This window comes from Mus musculus, chromosome 2 (assembly GCF_000001635.26).
Source record: "Mus musculus strain C57BL/6J chromosome 2, GRCm38.p6 C57BL/6J".
Lineage (NCBI taxonomy): Eukaryota > Metazoa > Chordata > Mammalia > Rodentia > Muridae > Mus > Mus musculus.
Window position 1 is genome coordinate 69,093,064 of NC_000068.7, and position 21,790 is coordinate 69,114,853.

General features: G+C 41.9%; 1 protein-coding gene across 4 annotated transcripts in view; it reads left to right on the plus strand.

The window, feature by feature from the left end:
* The window catches only part of Cers6 (ceramide synthase 6), a 253,140-nt gene extending 231,919 nt beyond the window's left edge, over window positions 1-21,221 (plus strand). Inside the window, exons 9-12 of one of the 4 annotated variants that reach the window (XR_374464.4) lie at window positions 11,940-12,096; window positions 12,680-12,703; window positions 15,379-19,957; window positions 20,010-21,221. Coding sequence is in view for 3 of the 4 variants with exons in the window: in NM_001347161.1 (NP_001334090.1) it covers window positions 11,940-12,096; window positions 12,680-12,703; window positions 15,379-15,531 (334 nt within the window). In the remaining variant the exon portion in view is untranslated. Of the gene's footprint in view, window positions 1-11,939; window positions 12,097-12,679; window positions 12,704-15,378 lie in introns of all 4 variants that reach the window. The other 3 variants (NM_001347161.1, XM_017318074.1, NM_172856.4) reach the window with 3 other exon arrangements.
* Window positions 21,222-21,790: the final 569 nt, after the last annotated feature.

Below are 21,790 nucleotides of genomic sequence, written 5' to 3' on the forward strand. Positions count from 1 at the left end.
CCAACCTGTTGGGCCTGAGAGGTTAAGTTAAGAGAACTCGCTCTTTCAAGAACCCAGGTTCAGTTCCCAGCACCTACATAACAGCTCACAGCTACATCTAACACCAGATCCAGGGCACCGTGGCGCACATTCATACATACATACATACATACATACATACATACATACATACATACATGCCAACACTCACACACATAAACTAACCCTTAAATTTTTAAATAATAAAATAAAATGAGACATTCTGATGCAGTACAATTCAGTGTAAATTTGATACTGGCACACTAAAGAATGACGGTAATCAAATATTAAAAGCCTTTGTTTCCTGTAATTGAATCATTATGTCTTTATTCCAGCAGAAGGCTTTCTTTGCACAGTAAAATCACTGCAGTTGATAGTGTACAGTAGTCTACAGTCTGACCTGAAGCACTTATAAGAGTGTTCTGTAGCACTGTGTACATGTGGTGGCATGTGGTGACCCGTGAGCTCCAAACCAAACCTGCAGTGCAGTTCTGTGATGGAACCCAGGCAAACACATAGTCATTTCACACTTGGTTTTTGGTTTGTTGGGTGTTTTTTTAGGATTTTTTTTTTTTTTGGTTTTGTTTTGTTTTGTTTTTTCTTTTCCCATTCAGTCAGTTACAAGCCCTCAAATGGTGTCATGACTCACAATTGAGAAGCTATGATATATTATACAGACTCTAAAATCGTGTGTATATTTACTAGTTAATCGAGGTCTTTTTTTTTTTTTTTAAAGAAAATAGACCACCTTTTGTATCCCTAAATCTAGGCTCTTGGTGTGGCCATCAGAGGATCCAGGACAAGAGCGCAAATGGAATTTAGACATACAAATACAATCAGGATTCTTTTTTTTTTTTTTTAGGTATTTTCTTCATTTACATTTCCAATGCTATCCCAAAAAGTCCCCCATACCCCCCCCCCATTCCCCTACCCACCCACTCCCACTTCTTGGCCCTGGCATTCCCCTGTAATGAGGCATACAAAGTTTGCGCGACCAATGGGCCTCTTTTCCCAATGATGGCCAACTAGGCCATCTTCTGATACATATGCAGCTAGAGACACGAGCTCTGGCGGGTACTGGTTAGTTCATATTGTTGTTCCACCCATAGGGTTGCAGATCCCTTTAGCTCCTTGGGTACTTTTTCTAGCTCCTCCATTGGGGGCCCTGTGATCCATTCAATAGCTGACTGTGAGCATCCACTTCTGTGTTTGCTAGGCCCTGGCAAAGCCTCACAAGAGACAGCTATATCAGGGTCCTTTCAGCAAAATCTTGCTAGTGTATGCAATTGTGTCAACATTTGGAGGCTGATTATGGGATGGATCCCCGGGTATGGCAGTCTCTAGATGGTCCATCCTTTCATCTCAGCTCCAAACTTTGTCTCTATAACTCCTTCCATGGGTGTTTTGTTCCCAATTCTAAGAAGGGGCAAGGTGTCCACACTTTGGTCTTGGTTCTTCTTCAGTTCCATGTGTTTTGCAAATTGTATCTTATATCTTGGGTATCTAAGTTTCTGGGCTAATATCCACTTATCAGTGAGTACATATCATGTGAGTTCTTTTGTGATTGGGTTACCTCACTCAGGATGATACCCTCCAGGTTCATCCATTTGCCTAGGAATTTCATAAATTCATTCTTTTTAATAGCTGAGTAGTACTCCATTGTGTAAATGTACCACATTTTCTGTATCCATTCCTCTGTTGAAGGGCATCTGGGTTCTTTCCAGCTTCTGGCTATTATAAATAAGGCTACTATGAACATAGTGGAGCATGTGTCCTTCTTACCGGTTGGAACATCTTCTGGATATATGCTCAGGAGAGGAATTGCTGATCTTCCAGTAGTATTATGTCCAATTTTCTGAGGAACTGCCAGACTGATTTCCAGAGTGGTTGTACAAGCTTGCAATCCCACCAGCAATGGAGGAGTGTTCCTCTTTCTCCACATCCTCGCCAGCATCTGCTGTCACCTGAATTTTTGATCTTAGCCATTCTGACTGGTGTGAAATGGAATCTCAGGGCTGTTTTGATTTGCATTTCCCTGATGATTAAGGATGCTGAACATTTTTTTCAGGTGCTTCTCAGCCATTGGGTATTCCTCAGGTGAGAATTCTTTGTTTAGCTCTGAGCCCCATTTTTTAATGGGGTTATTGGATTTTCTGGATTTCACCTTCTTGAGTTCTTTATATATATTGGATATTAGTCCCCTATCTGATTTAGGATAGGTAAAGATCCTTTCCCAATCTGTTGGTGGCCTTTTTGTCTTATTTGACGGTGTCTTTTGCCTTACAGAAGCTTTGCAATTTTATGAGGTCCCATTTGTCGATTCTCGATCTTACAGTACAAGCCATTGCTGTTCTATTCAGGAATTTTTCCCCTGTGCCCATATCTTTGAGGCTTTTCCCCACTTTCTCCTCTAATAAGTTTCAGTGTCTCTGGTTTTATGTGGAGCTCCTTGATCCACTTAGATTTGACCTTAGTACAAGGAGATAGGAATGGATCAATTTGCATTCTTCTACATGTTAACCGCCAGTTGTGCCAGCACCATTTGTTGAAAATGCTGTTTTTTTTTCCACTTGTCTTTTTGTCAAAGATCAAGTGACCATAGGTGTGTGGGTTCATTTCTGGGTCTTCAATTCTATTCCATTGGTCTACTTGTCTGTCACTATGCCAATACCATGCAGTTTTTATCACAATTTCTCTGTAGTACATCAGTCAGTATTCTTAAGACCTTTTCTTTTCTCATGACCAATATGCTGAGTATGAAGAAAAAAATGACATCACTTCAAATCCATGCAACCACTGCTCACCTCTTTGCACACCAGTGTAACTGCATTCCTGAGAAGGATTCTAAGATGGATTAAGGCATAATCCAATACTCATAAGTTTACAGACAAGTGCAGGAAAACCAGAGAAGCACATAACATTGAGGTAGAATGTCTTAAATATAAGCAAGGGCCAGGAGAACAAAAAGTATCCACAAGGATTTGTGAGCAGCTCAGCAGAGGTCCACAAGCCTACATTCAACATGGAAATGCCATTTGGCATCTCTATGGAAATTTGAACTCATAGCACAAAATAAAGCATCTAGGATGGCTTGGAAATGGATCTGTAGGTGGGCTGAATTATGACAGGGTGTGTCCTGTGGTATCAAGTTACATATTCCATGCCACAGTCTTCCACACGGATTTAAAATTAGATACAGTAACATCATAAACATCTATCGTTTCTAGCTTCTAGTTTTGTTAGGTTGAACAGCAATATGAGGAGAGGACTATGGATTCTTGAGTTCTAGGGCCAACTCATGCCTGGCAAGCCTTCTGCATTCCTTGCTGCCTTGTTAATGTGGAAGCTGGAGACACCCTGACAAGGAGCCTGGTGGGTCTCGAAGTTGCACCACAGTTAAGCTGGGGGCTTGCTAGGAATCCCTGTAGCTGTTATAGTCTGCTTCAGCAGAAAGCCACCCTATGTCACAGTGTCATGAAGCTGGGGGGGGGGGGTAAGAAAAGCTTTGCTCTTGTAAATGGAACATTTGCTCAAGCCCTTGAGTGCTTCATGAGTTCCTCCTAAATGCAACTTTGCACTTCTCTTCTTTGCAGTCTTCTTTAGTTTTACTCATACAGAACAAAGCCTGTGCTTGCTTCTTGGCTTCCTTCGGCTGAGTTCAAAGTTTCATGAATGACTTAAGAATAATGCATCTTCCACTGGGGAATTTTTTGCTTGAAGGGAAACAATCAGACCATGGGAAATTTTAGGTAGACCTGGGAGGAGGTGTCTTGAAGCTCTTTATCTCTTTGCTTAAGAAGCTTTTAGTAATCACATTATCTGAGACCTTTACTTTTCAGACATGAAAACTGAAGTTTATAAAAGAATAGTAAGGCACCCAACTGGCAAGTGCAGGATCTGAGCCGGGAACACAGTGTTTTGACTTCTACTTGAAACGCAATGTGCAAACTGTCAGCTCCTTTCTGAGTAAGCCCACATCTGCCCACACTCGAAACACGCCTGTTACACTCTGTAGCAATGATTCCAATAGTTAACACTATTTCAGTTATTTTTTTCCAGAATACTGTCTTTGCTTGTCAATTGCCTTATTATTATTCAATGGAGTTTTTCCTGTGTTGTATTTCTTCCAAAGTCATAAACCCTAAAAGAGCATTCTGTTATATCAAAATCTCTGTATTTATAATTCTAGAGTTTGGAACTTGGTTATGTTATCCTCCTGGTTTTTTAGCATCTCACAATTTAGTTTAGTAAATTTTGACTTACTCTGAAGGGCTAAGTCTTTGTATAAAAAAAAAAAAATGTTTACTGTATTTCTCTTGCCAAGGAAAAAGTACTAAAAGACCATTAGGTACAGAATAGCTCTCAAGATAGCAGGCCAGTGATACAGTTGATCTTGGTGGCAGCACTTCCAAGATTTTCAGAGACATTTCGTAAAGATAAGATATAAAATTATGTCCTTGAAATTTTAAATAAAAACAGAGAAAATGTCAGAGAGAGAGAGAAAGGGAGAGAGAGAGAGGGAGAGAGAGAGAGGGAGAGAGAGAGAAAACACTGCCTACAACTATTCTGGGAAGCCAGGCAGTGTCACAATGAGCACACTAGAGCAAGGGATCATAAGACAGATCAGAGTTTTTGTGTGGGTGCTGCCAAGTGAAACACTGGAAAGACCATGTGAAATATAGAGCCAAGAAACTGGAAGTTTCAAGGGTCAGAGTCTCAGAGCTAAGGAGACATGATGGAGACAAGAAGGAGCAAAGAACAATGCACCATCTTATCTGTCAGCATGCTGGTTGAGTGAGCTTGGCTCTCTTGTAGGCCCGGTATCATGTGCACGCTAGAGGATATGTATGCTATATTTATGACATGTAACACATGAGTGACATGTGTTCAGTGTTTGGAATTTTTAGTGATTTCACAGCAGCCTACTAATGACTGAGTAGCCTTTATCCAAACTGTTAGTGACTAGATGTTATGGCTGAACCTCTCTAATCTAAAAGTTCAGAATGCTCTAAAACCTGAAGCTTCCTGTATATAACGTTAGCGTAAGAAAAAACTTGATTTCTGACATTGGATTCCAGAAGTTCTAAATGGGTGATCAACATGCAGTTAACACACTGCATTTGGAAAGCATTTCCCTCCTTGAGAGGGCCAGGACATCTCACATCCAGCTCTCGGCAAGGCCCCATGCTGGGGCCCACATGATACCTGCAATACTCACACCATAAGTTTAGGACCCGCTCGACTACATGGCAAGACCCTGTCTAAGAAAGAAGAGTGAAGGAATAAGTCCCTGCAGTCTCTGCTCTTAGCTTTCCACGTTGCTGCAAGAGTTGGCCTTCTGTGCTCTTTTCTTGAAGTCGAGGATATCGGAGATGTGCATGGGCCTCGACCCTTCCAAAGAGAAAATCAAAGCAAGCAGCAGAGGGCTCACACGCCTGTTTTATGAGCTGAATTTAGAAAGAAGTCTTTGATTTTCTTACATAATTAATATTTCATATCTATGTCAAGGTGGTAGTGAAAGGCATTACTTGATTGTCAGTAGGAAAGATAATCGTTTTGGGATTTAAAGGTTAAAGGAATGGGCCAAGGTGGGGCAATCAATTAAATTAAACCCACTCTGGTCATTTAGGCGGGAACAAACTGGAATATGACTATGAGAAGCCAGAGGCTGAGACTAAGGCCTGTCTCTCTGGAAACCAGAGCAAGCAGTAACAGGCAGAGGAGATGTTCTGCCCATGTGCCAAGCAACAGACCCATGGGGCACCACCTCCGCTGTGGGATGGCAATGGCTTGGCTCTGAGCATAAACAATGGGTAAGGGGCTGGCACACAACTAGGAGAGCTTGGAGCATGAACAGAGCAGGAGTGGCCCGGGGGCCTAGTGCAGTACCCAAGGCTGCCCAGATCTCTTCTCTTTCCATCTCCCAACCCCAACCTTGGCCATGCTATTTACATTTTCTGTGCTTCAGTGTCCTGTCTGAACAATAGAGATAAGAGTGCCCACTGGGGGGAGGGATGAGGATTTACCCTAAAACCTTATGTGAGAATTAAATAAATGACTGGATGTGCAATGCCGGAGCCTGGTTTCAGACACAGCGTTGCGATGATTATCGACTCTTATACCTAGCAAGACTGAATGATGTATGTAACGAATATGACACTTTCAGCAATAGTAATTGCTCAATGAAGGACTGCTAATAAGGAACATAGCAAAAGTCACCTTTACCAACAGGGAAGCAACAACAGACCACACAGGCAGGGGTGGAAGCAGGCCTGCCTCAGTGGTGTTGAAACAGCCAGCATGGAGATGCGGAAGACAGGGAGGAGAGTGGGCTGAGAAAAGCCTCTGCTCCGGCCCAGGAAGTCCCCAGTTAGACTTGGTGAGATGTGATACAGGACTGGTTCTTCAGTCCAGCCAGGGTATAACTAAAGTAAAGTATATTTGACTGAATGTCTCATCTGTAATGATGCCGGGATAGAGTCAGTACATCTGTTTCTAAAGGCCAGGGTTCAAGTTCAGATTCCTGCCAGGGATAAAGAAATCACATCCATGTTTGCCATAGACAGATAGGCAAGGGGAACAGTTATTCAAATGTGAGACCAGGCATCAGACCCCCAAGCTACCCTCCCAGGATGGTACTTGCTAACTACACCAGCAGTGGAGAAGTCCAAGTGTGGGAGGGCTGCCCTGTAGAAAGGGAGAAACCACACACACACACCCTTCAGTCCTGTTGAAGTATTGAATGGCCAGTCTTGTCAAGATATAGTTTAGGCCTTGAGTTGTTATTCCCCTTTCAGAGTGTCTTTTCTGGCATGTGGCACTCTTTGGGACCAAGTCCTGACTTCTGTGTCTGGAGAAGAAATCGTGGCAGTCTTTGAATGTTCATTGTGGGCCTAATGATCTTGCAGAGAATGCTGTCCACAGCGAGGAGCCATAGTTTTGCCCTTGGGTGAATTGGCATCCAGTACTGGGGCATAACTCAGCAATAGAGTCCCCACTTGGCATGTAGGAAGTCCTGGTTCAACCAGCACTAAAAATCAAATCTACCTGTAACACATTTGTACGGTAAGACTTCCTGGACTGTCTTCTATCACTTACGTCACGGGAGTACTTGAAAAACATGATAGGTGGTACTGAATATGTGAATGTCTATATAAGTATGTGCTATAAAGATAAAAAATATAAATTCGTGCTTTGAAGTCACAACATGAATGAAATATATACCATATATACAAATACATTTCATCATATTATAAGTATTTCATTCATCTGTCGGGCGTGGTTCTTCAAGATCATATGTCAGTGGCAATTTCTCATGAGTACTCCAGAATAGTGAACTGAAGAGAGAAAGCAGAGTGCTTTAAGTGGTATTGGTATTCTAGATGCAAATGAAAATCTCCTTGTTTTATTAAAAAAAGATTGCTCTATGGGTTCTTTGCTCAACAACAAAAAACAATGTTATAAACTCTTCTGCAGAAATATGTGCATTCTGCCAGCATATTTATTCTATGTTTCAATCAAAACCAAATTTAAAAAAGTGTCCATAACAGATAAGATTGGGCAAAAGTCACTATAAAGCCAAGTAGATTCTATTCTTAGGATTCATTAAAATCTACTAAAATAACCTCAGTCAAGCTCTGAGGGGTCAGTGGGGCATCTGCTTTTCTCTAGGGAATTGGGTGGGCTCCTTGCAAGCATCTGTGTCCAGGCAGAGCCATGTAGCAAGAATGAGTCTCACATAAAGACCCTTCATCTCCCAGTGGTTAGTGGAACTTGGAGAAAGAAGGGTCAAGTGTGGTCTGTGCTGGGTTTGGCCGAATAATCCCGTGTGAGCATGCTCTGTGTGCTCCTAGTGTGCCATCTAGTGGTTAAGTGAGCCTTGCCTTAATGAGAAAAAAATAAAATAAAAGGTCTTTGCTTCTCCCTTGTCTCCCTGTACTGTCACCGAGATTTTATTGGGGAAAGAACTATTATTTGGGAAAGAAAAATATCATTTTCTCAGCCTCAATACATTGAACAGAGACTATGTGGGGAAAACCCCATTGTACTGCCACAGTAATTAAACAGACCAGACATTGCAAGTTGATGGTGTTCATTATGTTCATTTTGCATGACACAGAGAAATTTCTCCCACTGCATTTTATAGATGTAGGATTCACATTTATTGTGTGATGCACAGACCTTGAGGATACAGCTTGCCCTGATAGACACATTTCTCAATTTTATGTATTTAGATCCCATGCAATCACTACCCACACGAGGACATGAAGGTTTCCAGTTTCCCATCTGCCTCGTTCCTCCCTGCCCTAGTCAATCCTCCCTGAGAGGCATCCGTTCTCCTGGAATCTTGTCACCAGGGGGGTTTAGTGGCATCTTCACAGTACATATTTCTGGGTCTTATCTTTCAGAAAGAGTAAGATCCTGACATCATCCTTTAATAACTTGTCCCAAAAAGGGAAGTTTGCTCAGAACAGTCTAGGTTTGCTATTTTTCAGAATCCAGGTGTCAGTGACGTTAGCTGTTCTTTGGTGACTTTCCTTACCAAGCTCCTGTGGTGATGACTGGATGGATGGATGATTGATAGATAGATAGATAGATAGATAGATAGATAGATAGATAGATAGATAGATAACAGATAATAGATAGATAGATAGATAGATAGATAGATAGATAGATAGATAGATAGATAGTATTTTCCCAGATATATAGGTAGATAGATAGATAGAGAGAGAGAGAGAGAGAGAGAGAGAGAGAGAGAGAGAGGGAGAGAGAGAGAATTTTCCCAAGGGACTCTGTGAGCATCCAAGTCAATTTTCAAAGAAGTCGCATTATTTTTGAGTGGCATCTCTGAGACATCTGTCATAGAAGAGCTGATGCATTCATTTCTGAAATGAATGTGAGTATCATGTCACCAGCCAGTGCTCTGACACCCTGCTCAAATTAAGCCATGTGCAGCACTGGTTCTGAAACCCTAATGGTGAGACAGGCTCCCAGCCTACAACCAGTAGAATGCTACTTCGTGCTGTGCAGAACGATACAGTTGATGTGTCTGTATAGTGTGTATGTTAAGAAGCAGAGCTATAGTAAAGGTTTTGTAATTATCCCAGACATTGCTCGAGCTTATTTACTTGGTTACTAGATAAACAAATGGGAGTCACTCCTTCTGGATGCAGCTGGAAATAGAAGGTGTAAGGTGCGAAGATCCCTCCCTGACAGCCTTGGCACTTAGCCTTGTTTAGACCTAATGGTCCCTGGTCTGCAAAGTGACATTTCAAGAAACAAGAGCCACTTAGCACAAACAAGGTGGCACTGTCAACATTATCCCAATATACTCTTTCTCAGAAATAACTAGTGTTTTTTTAAAAAAAAATTTTTGTCATGATCTTGGAAAGTAGAAGATGTAAAAAGGAAATTATAAAATTCCCTGAGCTACCAAAGGAAAGCCAACTTGATTTTTAACAGCTTTAATGTACACTCTTACTTTCTCTGGCTTTCCCTCTCCCTTCCCCCTCCCCCTCCCCCTCTCCCTCCCTTTTCTCTTTCTCCCTCATGACTTTTCCCTCCATTATTAAAAATTCTTAAAATATGTTTTAGGGCCAGAGAAGTAACTTAGTCATAGTTGCTGGCCCAGAATATGCAAGAGATGCCTAAACACAAAAGGTAGACTAGAAATAAAAATATATTTAATACTTAGATTCATGTCATAATTTCTGGACTAGAGATGAAAACTAATTTGTTAGCAATTTTATATCAGGATATTTCTATTGTTTGCTACTTTTAAAATACTTATAGTTTGGTACATAAAATATTCTAAATAGAAATCTTTCTATTTCTTGCCATATTGAGTGACCAGAACCTCTGATGAGAACACTAATGCTGACTTCCATGGTGTGTTTCTGTTTTTAAAGGAAGTAACTCTTGTTTTTTAAAATGCTCAAATGCTTATTAAAATCATACAAAGAAATCCATTTTCAAAACTCAACAATGGCCAGGCATTTAATCTCAACACTCAGGAGGCAGAGGCAGGCAGATCTCTGTGAGTCGAGGCCTGCCTGGTCCACAAAGCAAATCTAGGACAGCCAGGGGTTGGTTACATGGAGAAATCCTGTCTCAAAAAAGTAATAATAAATAAGAAGTAACAAATAAACAAACCCTCAACAGTGGAGAACTGGACATTATCAAATGTCTTTGATGTCATTGAAATAATTAGGTTTGTGCTAATTTGGCCTATTAATATAACATTAATAGATTTCCTTATATTCATCCCAGTATTAATATGTCAGTATGTATAAAGTACAATACTACTTTTAGTTTCTAAATTCAGTCTCATGCTACTGCTCTGAGGATTTTTGTGAATTCATGAAGTGTTTCTTTTAACCTCTCTGAAGGCATCCATCATACTGTTTGTTTAAGTTCTCTCCATCTTTTCCTTCTGGCCTTGTATAAGTAGACCCTGCCTTAAATTCAAGCACAGTCCAACCTCTTAGCCACTTAGTCTGTGCCAGGTGTAGCCCTGCCTTGCCTGTCCAATCTGATTGGTCCCACACAAAGCGCTGCTGCCCTTGTGGGTGATGGAAAGGCTGCCCTGTGACAACTGAGAGAAGGAAAGGTGACCCACAAATCATGTGGGTGGAAGGGTGTCATGTGACTGTGACAGTGACAGGTCTGGATGACAAGTCAGTCTCCAAGGACTTGGAAGCATCACAGGCCGACAGGAGAACCAGACTTCATGGCATCTACCTCTCATGGCTACCTGCTGCCTCTGATGACAAGTTATAGAATTGCTTGGTTGGTTGGTTTTCCTAACTCGAGTATATATCCCAACACACTTTAAAAACTAAATACATTCATTATACCCTAATAATTTTTGTTAGAAATAAATCTTTCAAATACTCACATAAAGGCGTCACTTTCAAAGGATTTCTTCTAATTTTCGGTTCTTTCCCAGGGGAACAATTAGAAAATTAAGAGCCCTCTAATGGGATCACATGCAGATAAAAGCCTGGCTCTCATGCATTTTCTAATCCCTGCTGTGTGAGGCATGTGGTCTTCTCTGAACATCTCTTTCCTGGTGCACCTTTTTTTCCCTTGCAGTGTAACATTGGGTGGTGGTCTTCTCACTGCAGAAAGCCAAAATCAACTTGAAAGACAATGCAGGCCTTCTTAATGAGTTGTTAGAGAATCAAATCTAAAAGATGAATGGAACTCATAGAGGGAGCCATGAATGGTGACAGTGAAGGGGACATTGGACAGATTCAGGGATTTCACTTCTAGGTGGAGAGTCAAAAGGTGTACGCTAGAACAGATGTTTGTGAACCCAGACTCTTAGAAGCAATATTTACCATAGCCAAAGGATGGAAGCAGGCTGCGTGTCTGCTGGTGGATAGATATGTAAACACAGTGTGCTGGGTGCAAATAGTTCAGGGGAGAAGTCCTCATATTTGATGTAAAATGGATAAACCTTAAGGCTCCTGTGCTTGGGAGGAGCCAGGAACCACTATTTTATGATTCCACAAACAGGCCCTAGAAGCCCAGCTTTCAGAGGCAGAAAATAGAATAGAACTTGCTTCAGACGGCGAGGGTGGGGAGCTGCTGTTCAAGGGCGGTCTGAGTTTTGCAAGCGATCCGAAGGTGGGTGGTGGTGATTCCTACACAATACTGTGAGTTTACACAGTGCCACCGAAGTGCACACTTGAAAAAGTGACAGTTTTTTAAACAGTGAATGGGTTAAAATAACTCAATTGGAACAGTCAGGGCACTACAGCAGGAGATGACTCCTCGGGCCTGCTTCTCTTTCGGGCTGTCCCCCCTGGAAGGGAGGAGGCAGCTGGGGGAGTCTGCTGACCTTGTGCTCCATCACAATCAGTAGGACTCCTTTGAGAACCAGCTGTGTTCAGTAATGCCTTTCTTCTCCTCCTCAGGGTGTTGAATACCACATTATTTGAAAGTTGGGAGATCGTCGGACCCTACCCTTCCTGGTGGGTTTTTAACCTGCTGCTCTTGTTACTACAAGGGTTGAACTGCTTCTGGTCTTACCTGATTGTAAAAATAGCTTGCAAAACTGTTTCAAAAGGCAAGGTAAGTTAAAACCCACTCTCTCCAGTACGTCCCAGAAATGTCAGGGTATTTTTGGCTCCTCTGAAATCACTTGTTTCTGATTTCATCAAAATCGGTGCTATTTCTTCCCAAACTTCCTTGAAACACAAATTGAATTATTTCCTTCTCGTTGGTTCTTTTTTTTAAAAAAGTTTCTCTGTTGGCTTTGTTGATGATGATACCCATAGATCTGTATTTACAATTTAGCATTTAATGATGGCATATTATTTATTGTGGAATTTTTTCTCCCTGTCTCTTTAATGTTCTCTGATTATTTATGCTGAGCAGAAATTTGATTTAGTAATGTATTTCCTTTTGTTAAAAGGATTGCTAGGTGTCATGTGCACATTGAAGTAGTTCTTTCTCTCAAAACAAGGAATAAATACATCTGCAACTTTTCCTACAAAACTTACTTAAGTCTGTTTTAAAATGGAATCGAGAGGCTGACGTAAATATATCTTCCAGAGCCTCAGCCCCTTCGTCCCGAGCAGGGACATTTCCAGATCATTCTCCACACTGGTTTCTTACTTCATTGTTTGTTCTCTTCCTCCTGCCATCCTGGAAGGCTGGGAAGTGGAACCCTTTGCATGTAAGTTCTCGTCCTCTCTCTTCCTTCTGGGGTGACACTTGCCTGCTGGAGGGTTGCACAGGTGCTTTGTTCCAGCCGTTTTCCTGCCGTCTAACTTACTGACACTACTGGGGGCTTTGTGGCCACTGTAGGTTCCATGGTCTGCAAAAGGTATCAGGGAGAGTTTCATCACTGCCTTTTGTGGGAACAAATGAATCTTGCTGATCCAACAGGAAGGGACTTGTTCTTTTCTATTGGTCCCTAACATGTTGGCTAACACTGAAACAGATCAGTGTGAGGTGAGAGAAGTAAGCCAGTCGATCCATGCAGTGCGGAAAGGAGACCTGGGCTACAGATGTCCGGATCTGCAGAAAACAGAGAGTAGCACTTGCCCTCTGTCCTCGGTGCGGTCCACAAACTCAGCTCCTTCCACAGGAAACATCTGAGCAACCTGGCATGATCTATAAGGCCAGTCCTCAGCATCACCATCTATATATATAAATCCTGAGTATTTTGACAAATTAATTTCATAGGAGATAAGGTTCATTTTTTCCCCATGACTTCTTATTCTTCAAAATAAATCCATGTTTCTTTTTTCTTTTTTTGTTTTTTTTTTTTTGTTGTTGTTGTTGTTGTTGTTAAATTTTTCCAGACAGGGTCTCTCTGTATAGAGAGAACTATACTGAATCTGTAGACCAGGCCAGCCTTGAACTCACCTGTGTGCCTCCTGCATGCCCAGATGCACCACCATGCCTAGCTTGAACTCAGGTTTCTTCTCATTTGGATATAAATTAAATCAGCATGCATCGTCCTGGGGCATGACAATAACTAAAGGTGGAGAGTGAGTGCAGTAGATTAGATTATTTTTGTATTTATGGCATTCTCCTTTCCACCGGCCCTGTCGTCTTACCTCTAACTGTGATTCCGTCATCTTTGTGAAGGAATGATCACTAATTACGTTCCCCAGCCCTGGCTTCAGGGTTTGTCCTCTGCCCCTGGTGCTTAAACCTAACACAGAAAGGGCCCTCTCGTCCATGGGCTCTTTCCTCTGGGTTATTTTGTGACATTCTAAATTCCCCCCTTTTTCTTTGACAGTATCATAATGGTGGGTTTTTCCAAATGTAATTTAGAATCAACTTACTAGGCATGCAAATTAATACTCTCTGCATCTGGTGTCCTGTACTAGCACATTAATTTGAAACTAATAGATTTATAAATATAATGGAACTTACATAATACGTCTTTATGACTCATGCTTTTAAGCTGAAATACTCTTATCCCCCAGTCATTTGTTGCCTCAGTATCTTAAGTGCATTGTTGTTCTCTTTTGTTTTTGAGTGACATTGTCAACATGAATTCATTCTCACCTCAGAGGGCTTTGGGGTGAGGCTTAGCTGTGTGTGATATTTAGGTCATCGCTAGTTAGATTGGAACAGTAGCTTTCCGATTTTACTGTTCCCCATCTCTACACACCTAGAAATGATTATGTCCCTGGTCCCTAGTGGCTTCCCAGTAGTAGATCCCAAGGCCCTCGAGTTGCTGCATTTGTTAATTGTGCAGAGAAGATCTGATTTGAGAAGCCCTCAGTCTCAGTAATTTAGAAATGCCATTGAGAAACTGAGACTGTCTCTCAGCCCCGCCCCTAGAGGATCACTGAAGGCCAGGCTTCATAAAGCCAGGTCAAAAGGCTCCTCTGAGCATCCAACTTAATAATTAGTCAAATGAAGCTGAGTGTGTTGGTACAGACATATAATGCCAGGACTCAGGAGGCTTATGCAAGATTTCTGCAAGTCTGAGCTACACAGTGAGACCTGGTGTCAAAATAAAAATTGACTAGTTAAGTAACCAGTGCACTTACTTGAAGCTCGTAAGGCCCTCTAGGTTAAAATGCTGGCTATAGTTTAGCGTTATGTAGGAAAGAATTCAAATTATTTCAGTTTTAAAATCAATAAAGTACTTACTTGCCACACTGTAGGATTTTTTTTTCTGTACTCCATGTTAACATGCAGATGTATATCCTAGTATCTTATTTTCCTGTTCATATTACTTAATGAAACTAATGGAAGATTGAAGAAATTGGCACATAATAAAGAATTTTTGATGATCTGGCCTATAGTTTTTTTCCTGGCAAATGTTAAAAGCTATCTCATCTAGAGGATTGTTAGAATGTCTTCCAGTGCCATTTGTAATTTTAGCAAAAAAAAAAGAAAAGAAAAGAAAAGAAATGTGAATTAAATATAGAATGAATTACAATCCCAAATAGCAATGGTTTGAGCTAGTGTGTGAATATCTCTATTAGTATAGTAATTGAGAGTTAACATTAAATAATTGTCAATAAGAATGTAGTCATTATTGAATAAATTGATTTGTTTGGGTGCAGTTCCTAAAGGACCATCCTCATGGTACAGATGCCACCATCACTGTGGTTAAGGGCAGGAGTCATGGTCTAACATTATCTCTGATGAAGGCTGCCTACCCTTCAGGCTCTGTGACGCCTAAACTCAGAACCAACTCGGTCATACAAAGCATTCCTGCTGTGAAGAAGGGACCTTGCTACCAGAACAGTGCTCTTATCTGTTTTCTTTAACATGTGAATAAGTTCATCTTCATGTGCGGTTGCATGTGCTGCTTGCTGGGCACGCCCAACCCTGCTGGTCCTAGGAAGCTGGTGACACTCCCATCTTTGTATTCTGCAGGTATCCAAGGATGACCGGAGTGACATTGAATCTAGCTCAGATGATGAGGACTCAGAGCCTCCAGGGAAGAAACCACACTCTTCAACAACCACCAACGGAACCAGCGGTACCAATGGGTACCTCCTCACTGGTCCTTGTTCCGTGGATGATTAACTACCCAAAACTATAAGTTCTGAACAAAGGGAACTGTTTGTTCCTGGAAGTATTTAATAAGTTGCAAATGCAGTTCCTTTCATGATATCTCATCACCAGAGACAAAAAATTAGGATTCTTGGAGCATTCTGAATAGTGTACTGCCATGTGTCCTGTCTGTGAATGAAGAAATCCATTATTTCTATGTAGGCATGCTGTATGTAACTGACACAGGGAACAGTATTTGCATTTGTCTTAGGATATTATTTATTTTTTTATTTGTTTGTAAATCTGTGGACAAACGAGGATTCCTTCACTCCTTTCATTCTCTGGGCTCGTGATTGACAGTAAGGATGTCCTGTCTGTGTGTGCCCCTTTTCCACGTTGTGGTCCAGTGTGCCGTGAGCATCAGCTTTCTTTACCCCTTAGAGCAAGGAACATCCCATGCCAGATCCTCACACAGTTCCCAGTAGGTTGGCTTTCCTTCTGTTCTGCACCCATTTTCTATTTGCCCATACAGTTGGTGACCATTGCCCCACGTGAGTCTAAACAGGGTGAACCAGGTGTTTTCCTTGCCACTCTTGGTGATCAGATGAAAGAGAGTGGCTATGGGGGGACTTTAGAATTTTACAGGAAACCGCCTTGGTTTGTCTCTTGTGCACAGACATGAGACTTCTTTTCTGTGGTAGGTTGTCGGGGGTTGACTATGTTGGTAACAAAGCTATTTTGCCCTCCAGTGAAGTCAGTGTTCTGAGTATGAAACAGTATCTCTTGCATAAGTTCCCAGATACAAGGGCCCCACATACTGGGTTCTGGGAGTCTCGTAAGGATAGCCACTGCCCTCAACCAGGTCTTGCCATGACTTCTACCCTATTAGTCCAGTCTTCTGTCCTGACGTATAAAAAAGAGGAAGCCCCGAATATTCTGAGGCAGGAAAAGAAAAAGTCTTGTGGGAGTTGGCAAAGACTTCCTTCCCTGCAAAGCACTTTATTGCAACCAGCTTTCAAGAGAAAGCCCTATCTGGTATTAGACTTTGTATTTTGCTGAGTAAAATAAATCGAATGAGAGAAAGACAATTAACCCCTTGCCTTCCTCCTCAAATGCATCCCATAATGACTTTCTTGTTGCTAGAAACATCCACCCCACAGGACAAGTCTGTTCCATTTACTGCTCTGACGACTTGTGAGGGCTCCTGTGAATTTCTCTTCAAGTGGAGCTATTTCCAGAAAAACAGTAAAAAATTCTACTGGAGAATAGCAGCAACAGCTGTGGGGAAAATTGCCAAAGAATACGTCATGAGCCCTCACCCACCCCCACCCCCTGCAGCCAGTGTTACTTTTGTTCGGCTACAGAAACCACACAGATGAGCCGAGGACTAGACCCATCTCATCCTCAGTAAAAAGGAAACTGAATGGGATTACAAGTACTCGTGAGTCAAACATCTCCTAAAACAGGACTCCAAACCAGTCAGCGCTGAGTAACCAATAGCAAAACATTACAGTGCATGACGGTCCTGCTCAGAACCACCCCCACTCCATTTGGTTCTTTTAAATTAAATCTGCATACCCATACCTTGAAGCCTGTGAGTTAATTGTTAAGAGAAGACTCCCGAAGAACTCACTGCAATATTAAATCCTCCTCCACCTAATTACAAAACAGTATTTTCTGGTATGGTCCAGACAATAATTTTCAAAGCTTGGAAGCATGTCTAGTTGTTACCACAGAAGACAGTGCAAGTGACTGTGTGATTTGAGCCTTGCTGATATATTAGCCAAAACAGTTATATGTCTAGGAGTGAAACTTGATTGAGTGTTTGGGTTTGTGAGACCAGTGATAAGACACGGGAGGTACTGTTAGTAATCAGAGCATTTGCTCAAATACAAATGGATGAAAACCAAGAGCAGTGTTGAGACAGTGAAAGTTTGTCATCAGCTAAGCTAAGGAACCTACCCATCTCTAGTTAATGTCTGGGCTCATCCTCCCAGGTATGAGATGGTTTTGACAACCACTGTGTACTTGTATTTGAACCATGTGACACTCTTTAGCACAGAAGAATTTTAAGATCAATCTGTAAATTCAGAAGAGGTATATAAAAATGAAGTAAGTTGATCCTGTCCATATCAAAGGCAGCTCTAACTCATCTTCTCCACGGAAGTTACTGTGGAAGACTAGGGGCACGCTTTCTGACTGACACCTTTAGGTTGGCTCAGTCTGCAACGTGTCTGTTGATTTTTCTGTTTCGTATTACCTTTGTGAGAAAATAATTCTGCTTGGCTAATTGAAATGGAGTTTGTAGGCTTTTTCTGGAATAGAATATTAATATCTCTGTCTAATGTTCTCCCAAAAATGGACGGATAAGACTGAGAACAGACACTGTCCGCGGAATCGTATCCACATATGGCAGGCCATAGCTCTCAGAAAGTCTGACTTGTAAATCCAGCTTTAGGTTAGTTCTAAGTGGTGATTTTGGTAATTAGCATAGCTTGTGGTGATGTCTCCTCCTTCCTGGTTGCATCCAAACTCCCCAGGGTACCAAAGTGTGTGTAGAAAGGACTCTAGAAAAAGTAACTCTCATAGCTTACCTAGATTTAGTGGGGGGGAAAGTAGGAAATCAAGTAGACTTTGGCCTAGAGTCAGTAATTGATATAGCCGTGTCTGATTTATGTGTGCATATGTATGTTTCTCCAAAAACTGGTAAAACTAAATGATTACTGATTCATCATCGTCCTCCATATTCCTTTCCTTAGAAAAAAAACGAACGCATTCAACCATGTCCTAAACAGACTTTCCTTCTCTTTAGTTTTGCTTTGCACCAGCTGAGAGTAGCAAAGCCCTCTCAGCCTCTCAGTCACAGAGCTCCCTGAGATAGACTCAGGTCCTGGAGCATCTGCTGCCACACATAGGACACACCCACTTCACTATCGCAGACTCGGCCCCGTGGATGTTGAGAGCAGAGGAGCAACTGCAAGGATCAGTATTGTGGGTCATTCGAGTATTCATTGTAAAAGTGCAAGTGATTGCCATTTAACCCCATGGTTCTAATGTCTGCTGAACTGCCAGACAGAGCATATCCCAAATTATCATTAGATTGTGTCATTGGCGTCCAATGCTGATGAACAAGGCAGCAAAGGCACGGACCAAGAAAGACCAGTCATCTTTAGTCCATATGGTAGGTGAGTCTCAAACTGGTAAACTCCTGTCTGAGTCATACACTTAGCAAAAGCACTGCGTGCTACCATGGTCCCAAAAGGTGATGACATAGCCTAGGTACAGAGGCGGTACTGTCTGCTGTGTGTAAGTACACTTATTGATGTTCGCAGAGTGACAAAAATGTGTCCCTGCTGTGACATGACATAGGCCTATACTTTTTGAGCAAATGTATTGCCTTTCCTTCACTTTAGATAGAAAGGTCTGAATCTTCCACCTTGCATTTAAATCTCATTGTTACTTGGGCTAAGGAAAAATGAGACTTCGTTGTTATAAAGGACATTGGAGCTCCCCTGAGTCTGTGTTGACCAGTTCTTCTGAGAGAACGAATGGGTGCCTTTCATTGCCTCCAACCCAGTTTACATTACTAATCATTTTGGGGTAAATCAATGTCAGAGTTGCCTGGATATTTGAGTATTTTCCTTAATTTGAAGAAGAAAAATAGTGTGTAGAATTAGCCCAAAGGTACGGATGTGGGCCATTTATCAGTATGGGAGATGATGTCATTAACCCAGAGAGGCCGCAACACCTTTGGAAATAAGAAGTTAAGTGCTGGCCCTTTGTGTAATGTTTGTGGTACTAAGGCTCCTACCTGCCTTTCACTTTCCTTGTCTTCGGCTTATTTCTGCTTAGTCAATAAGTCGTCATAGCCCTGCAATGGTTCTAACACCCAAAGGAGAAAAACATCAAACAAGACCAGAGTCGCCCTGAGGGGATAGTGATCACCTGGCTCTTGTGTAGCAAGAAAGAAATGTGGAGGGCTCTAACTACTGCAGGTGCCTTCAAGTATGCTGCCCCTGTCAGGAATGATCATAAACGTTCTTAAAGTGAAACAAGACTGTTTCCTTACATGTATGCTTCCCACTATCAGCTTCTCTTCCAGAGGTGAGATTGTGCCATTCTCCAAATGCTGTGAGCTAATTAGCAATAGTCTACCAATCACATTTTAGTTCCATGAACTGATGGGCTAAAGGAGGGCCCTCCTTTCACCTATGTGTACATAGCACCCACCCACCCCTAGGAGGCGCCAAGCAGATGTGGGGGAGCCCTAGCCAAAGCTCTTGAAACTCCTGTAACCACCAATACTCAAAAGCAGCCACTTTTCATGGAGAAAATCATGTTGAAGAACGTAAGTCACCATAAGTAATGAGATACGTAGACACCCGAATAAGAAGGTTCGCCTCCTGCAGGCTTTTGTGACTTGATGCATCCCAAAGCCTTTGACAGGAAGCATCGGCAGGTGCGTGCATTGAGACTCCCACCAATGCCAAGTGACAGGAATGCATCGGCAGGTGCGTGCATTGAGACTCCCACCAATGCCAAGTGACAGGAATGCATCGGCAGGTGCGTGCATTGAGACTCCCACCAATGCCAAGTGACAGGAATGCATGGGCAGGTGCGTGCATTGAGACTCCCACCAATGCCAAGTGACAGGAATGCATGGGCAGGTGCGTGCATTGAGACTCCCACCAATGCCGAGAAGTTGCAAAAGCCTGGGCCACAGGGTGAGTTACTGTGTCTGCATGGAATCGGGCACTCTCGGATTGCTGGGAAGCGATGAGGAGGCGCTGTTAGCCTGGAGCTGGTCTCCTTTAGCTCATTCACTCACGGCCTTTTAGGCTTCTGGAACTCTGGTAAAAGAAAGCCAGATGCTAACATTTTTCTGCTTTCAGTTTACTAATGACTGTTAGATCAGCTCTTCCCATCCCTTCTTCTCTGTCTGGTGCCATTTTCAGGAGGTGGGAGAGGGTGTGCCCATGTACACCTGTCTCCTTAACACAGGTCCACGAATACTTAGCTTCCTGGGTTGTGTGTCTTCTGAGAACCATGGTACAGCGTCAGTCACCATAGTTTCTGTGCTCAGTGGAAAATTTTGATTTCATTCATATTTTTATTCTCTTTACCTATGATAAATGTCATAAACTGTAAAACTCTCCTTAATGTGAAACTTTTTTTGGTTTTTTGTTTTGTTTGTTTGGGTTTTTTTTGTTTTTTGTTTTTTGTTTTTTGTTTTTTGTTTTTTTTTAGTGTTAGCTGCAAAGCTACAAAGCTCTGGAATGGTTACATTATGATTCTGGAACGTTCGCTCAAAGCTTAATTAGCATAAGTGTGGACCACACTCCAGCTTAATTCCCCTGTGCACACAGTTCTCATCACTCCTGTGCCCAAGTCCCAGTCATTTCCCTTCATGGCCTGTAGCTGTCAGAGAAAGGAATGGTGGTTAATTTGGAGGTTTGTTTCTCTTTTCCAGCTTTCCCTGGGGACTAGAATAAGTGACAGAACCTCATTTGTTTTCTAAAGATAGTTCGGTGCGTGAGCATCTGTCAGAAGTGGAATGGTGTGCCATTAGCCAATTAGAATCACTCTGTACTGTCACTGTGTTTTTGCTGATTTTTTATATGGGAATATAATTACTCGTTCTTGATCTTTGGAAGTAATTGTTATTATGAGGATCATTTTACTTTGGAAACACTTTCATAATAAAGATAAACATTAAGAGTACAGCATGAGTGTCCTTTATTGTAAGCATCGACCAGCTGAATTGGGAACACATCCAACATCTCTGGGTGGGACTGTGTCAGAGCTCAGCCATCCGGTTATTTCTTAATGATTCTCCAAGGCGTTGTGACCATTGAGAAATACTGTTATATCGTCTTGTGATATGCTAAAGTGTCTCCTTGAAATTTAGGGTGCAAAGCCTTCAGTGTTAAATCTCACGGTAACACCCCATTCTGGAAACAGGGTTTCTAGAGAAAGCAACCTAAATGGATCAGAGGATACTGATTTTTCCCAAATCGTGAAGGAGCTATCAATAGCTAATCTCTAAAGCACAATGGGAAACAGCCCGTCTCTGTGCATGCGCCTCAGAACAGCTTGCATCAGCTTGGGATCCGGGCTCTGCATTTCTGGGCCTTTTTTCCTTTTTTTTTTTTTTTTTTTTTGCATCTGTGCTTACATCATGTAGGATCTCAGAAGGCATCAGATAGCACCGAAATGCACTTAGACAACACCACAATTATATTTTTAAAAACCCACTTCGAAAAAAAAAAATCTTAGCAATACTGATGTCATC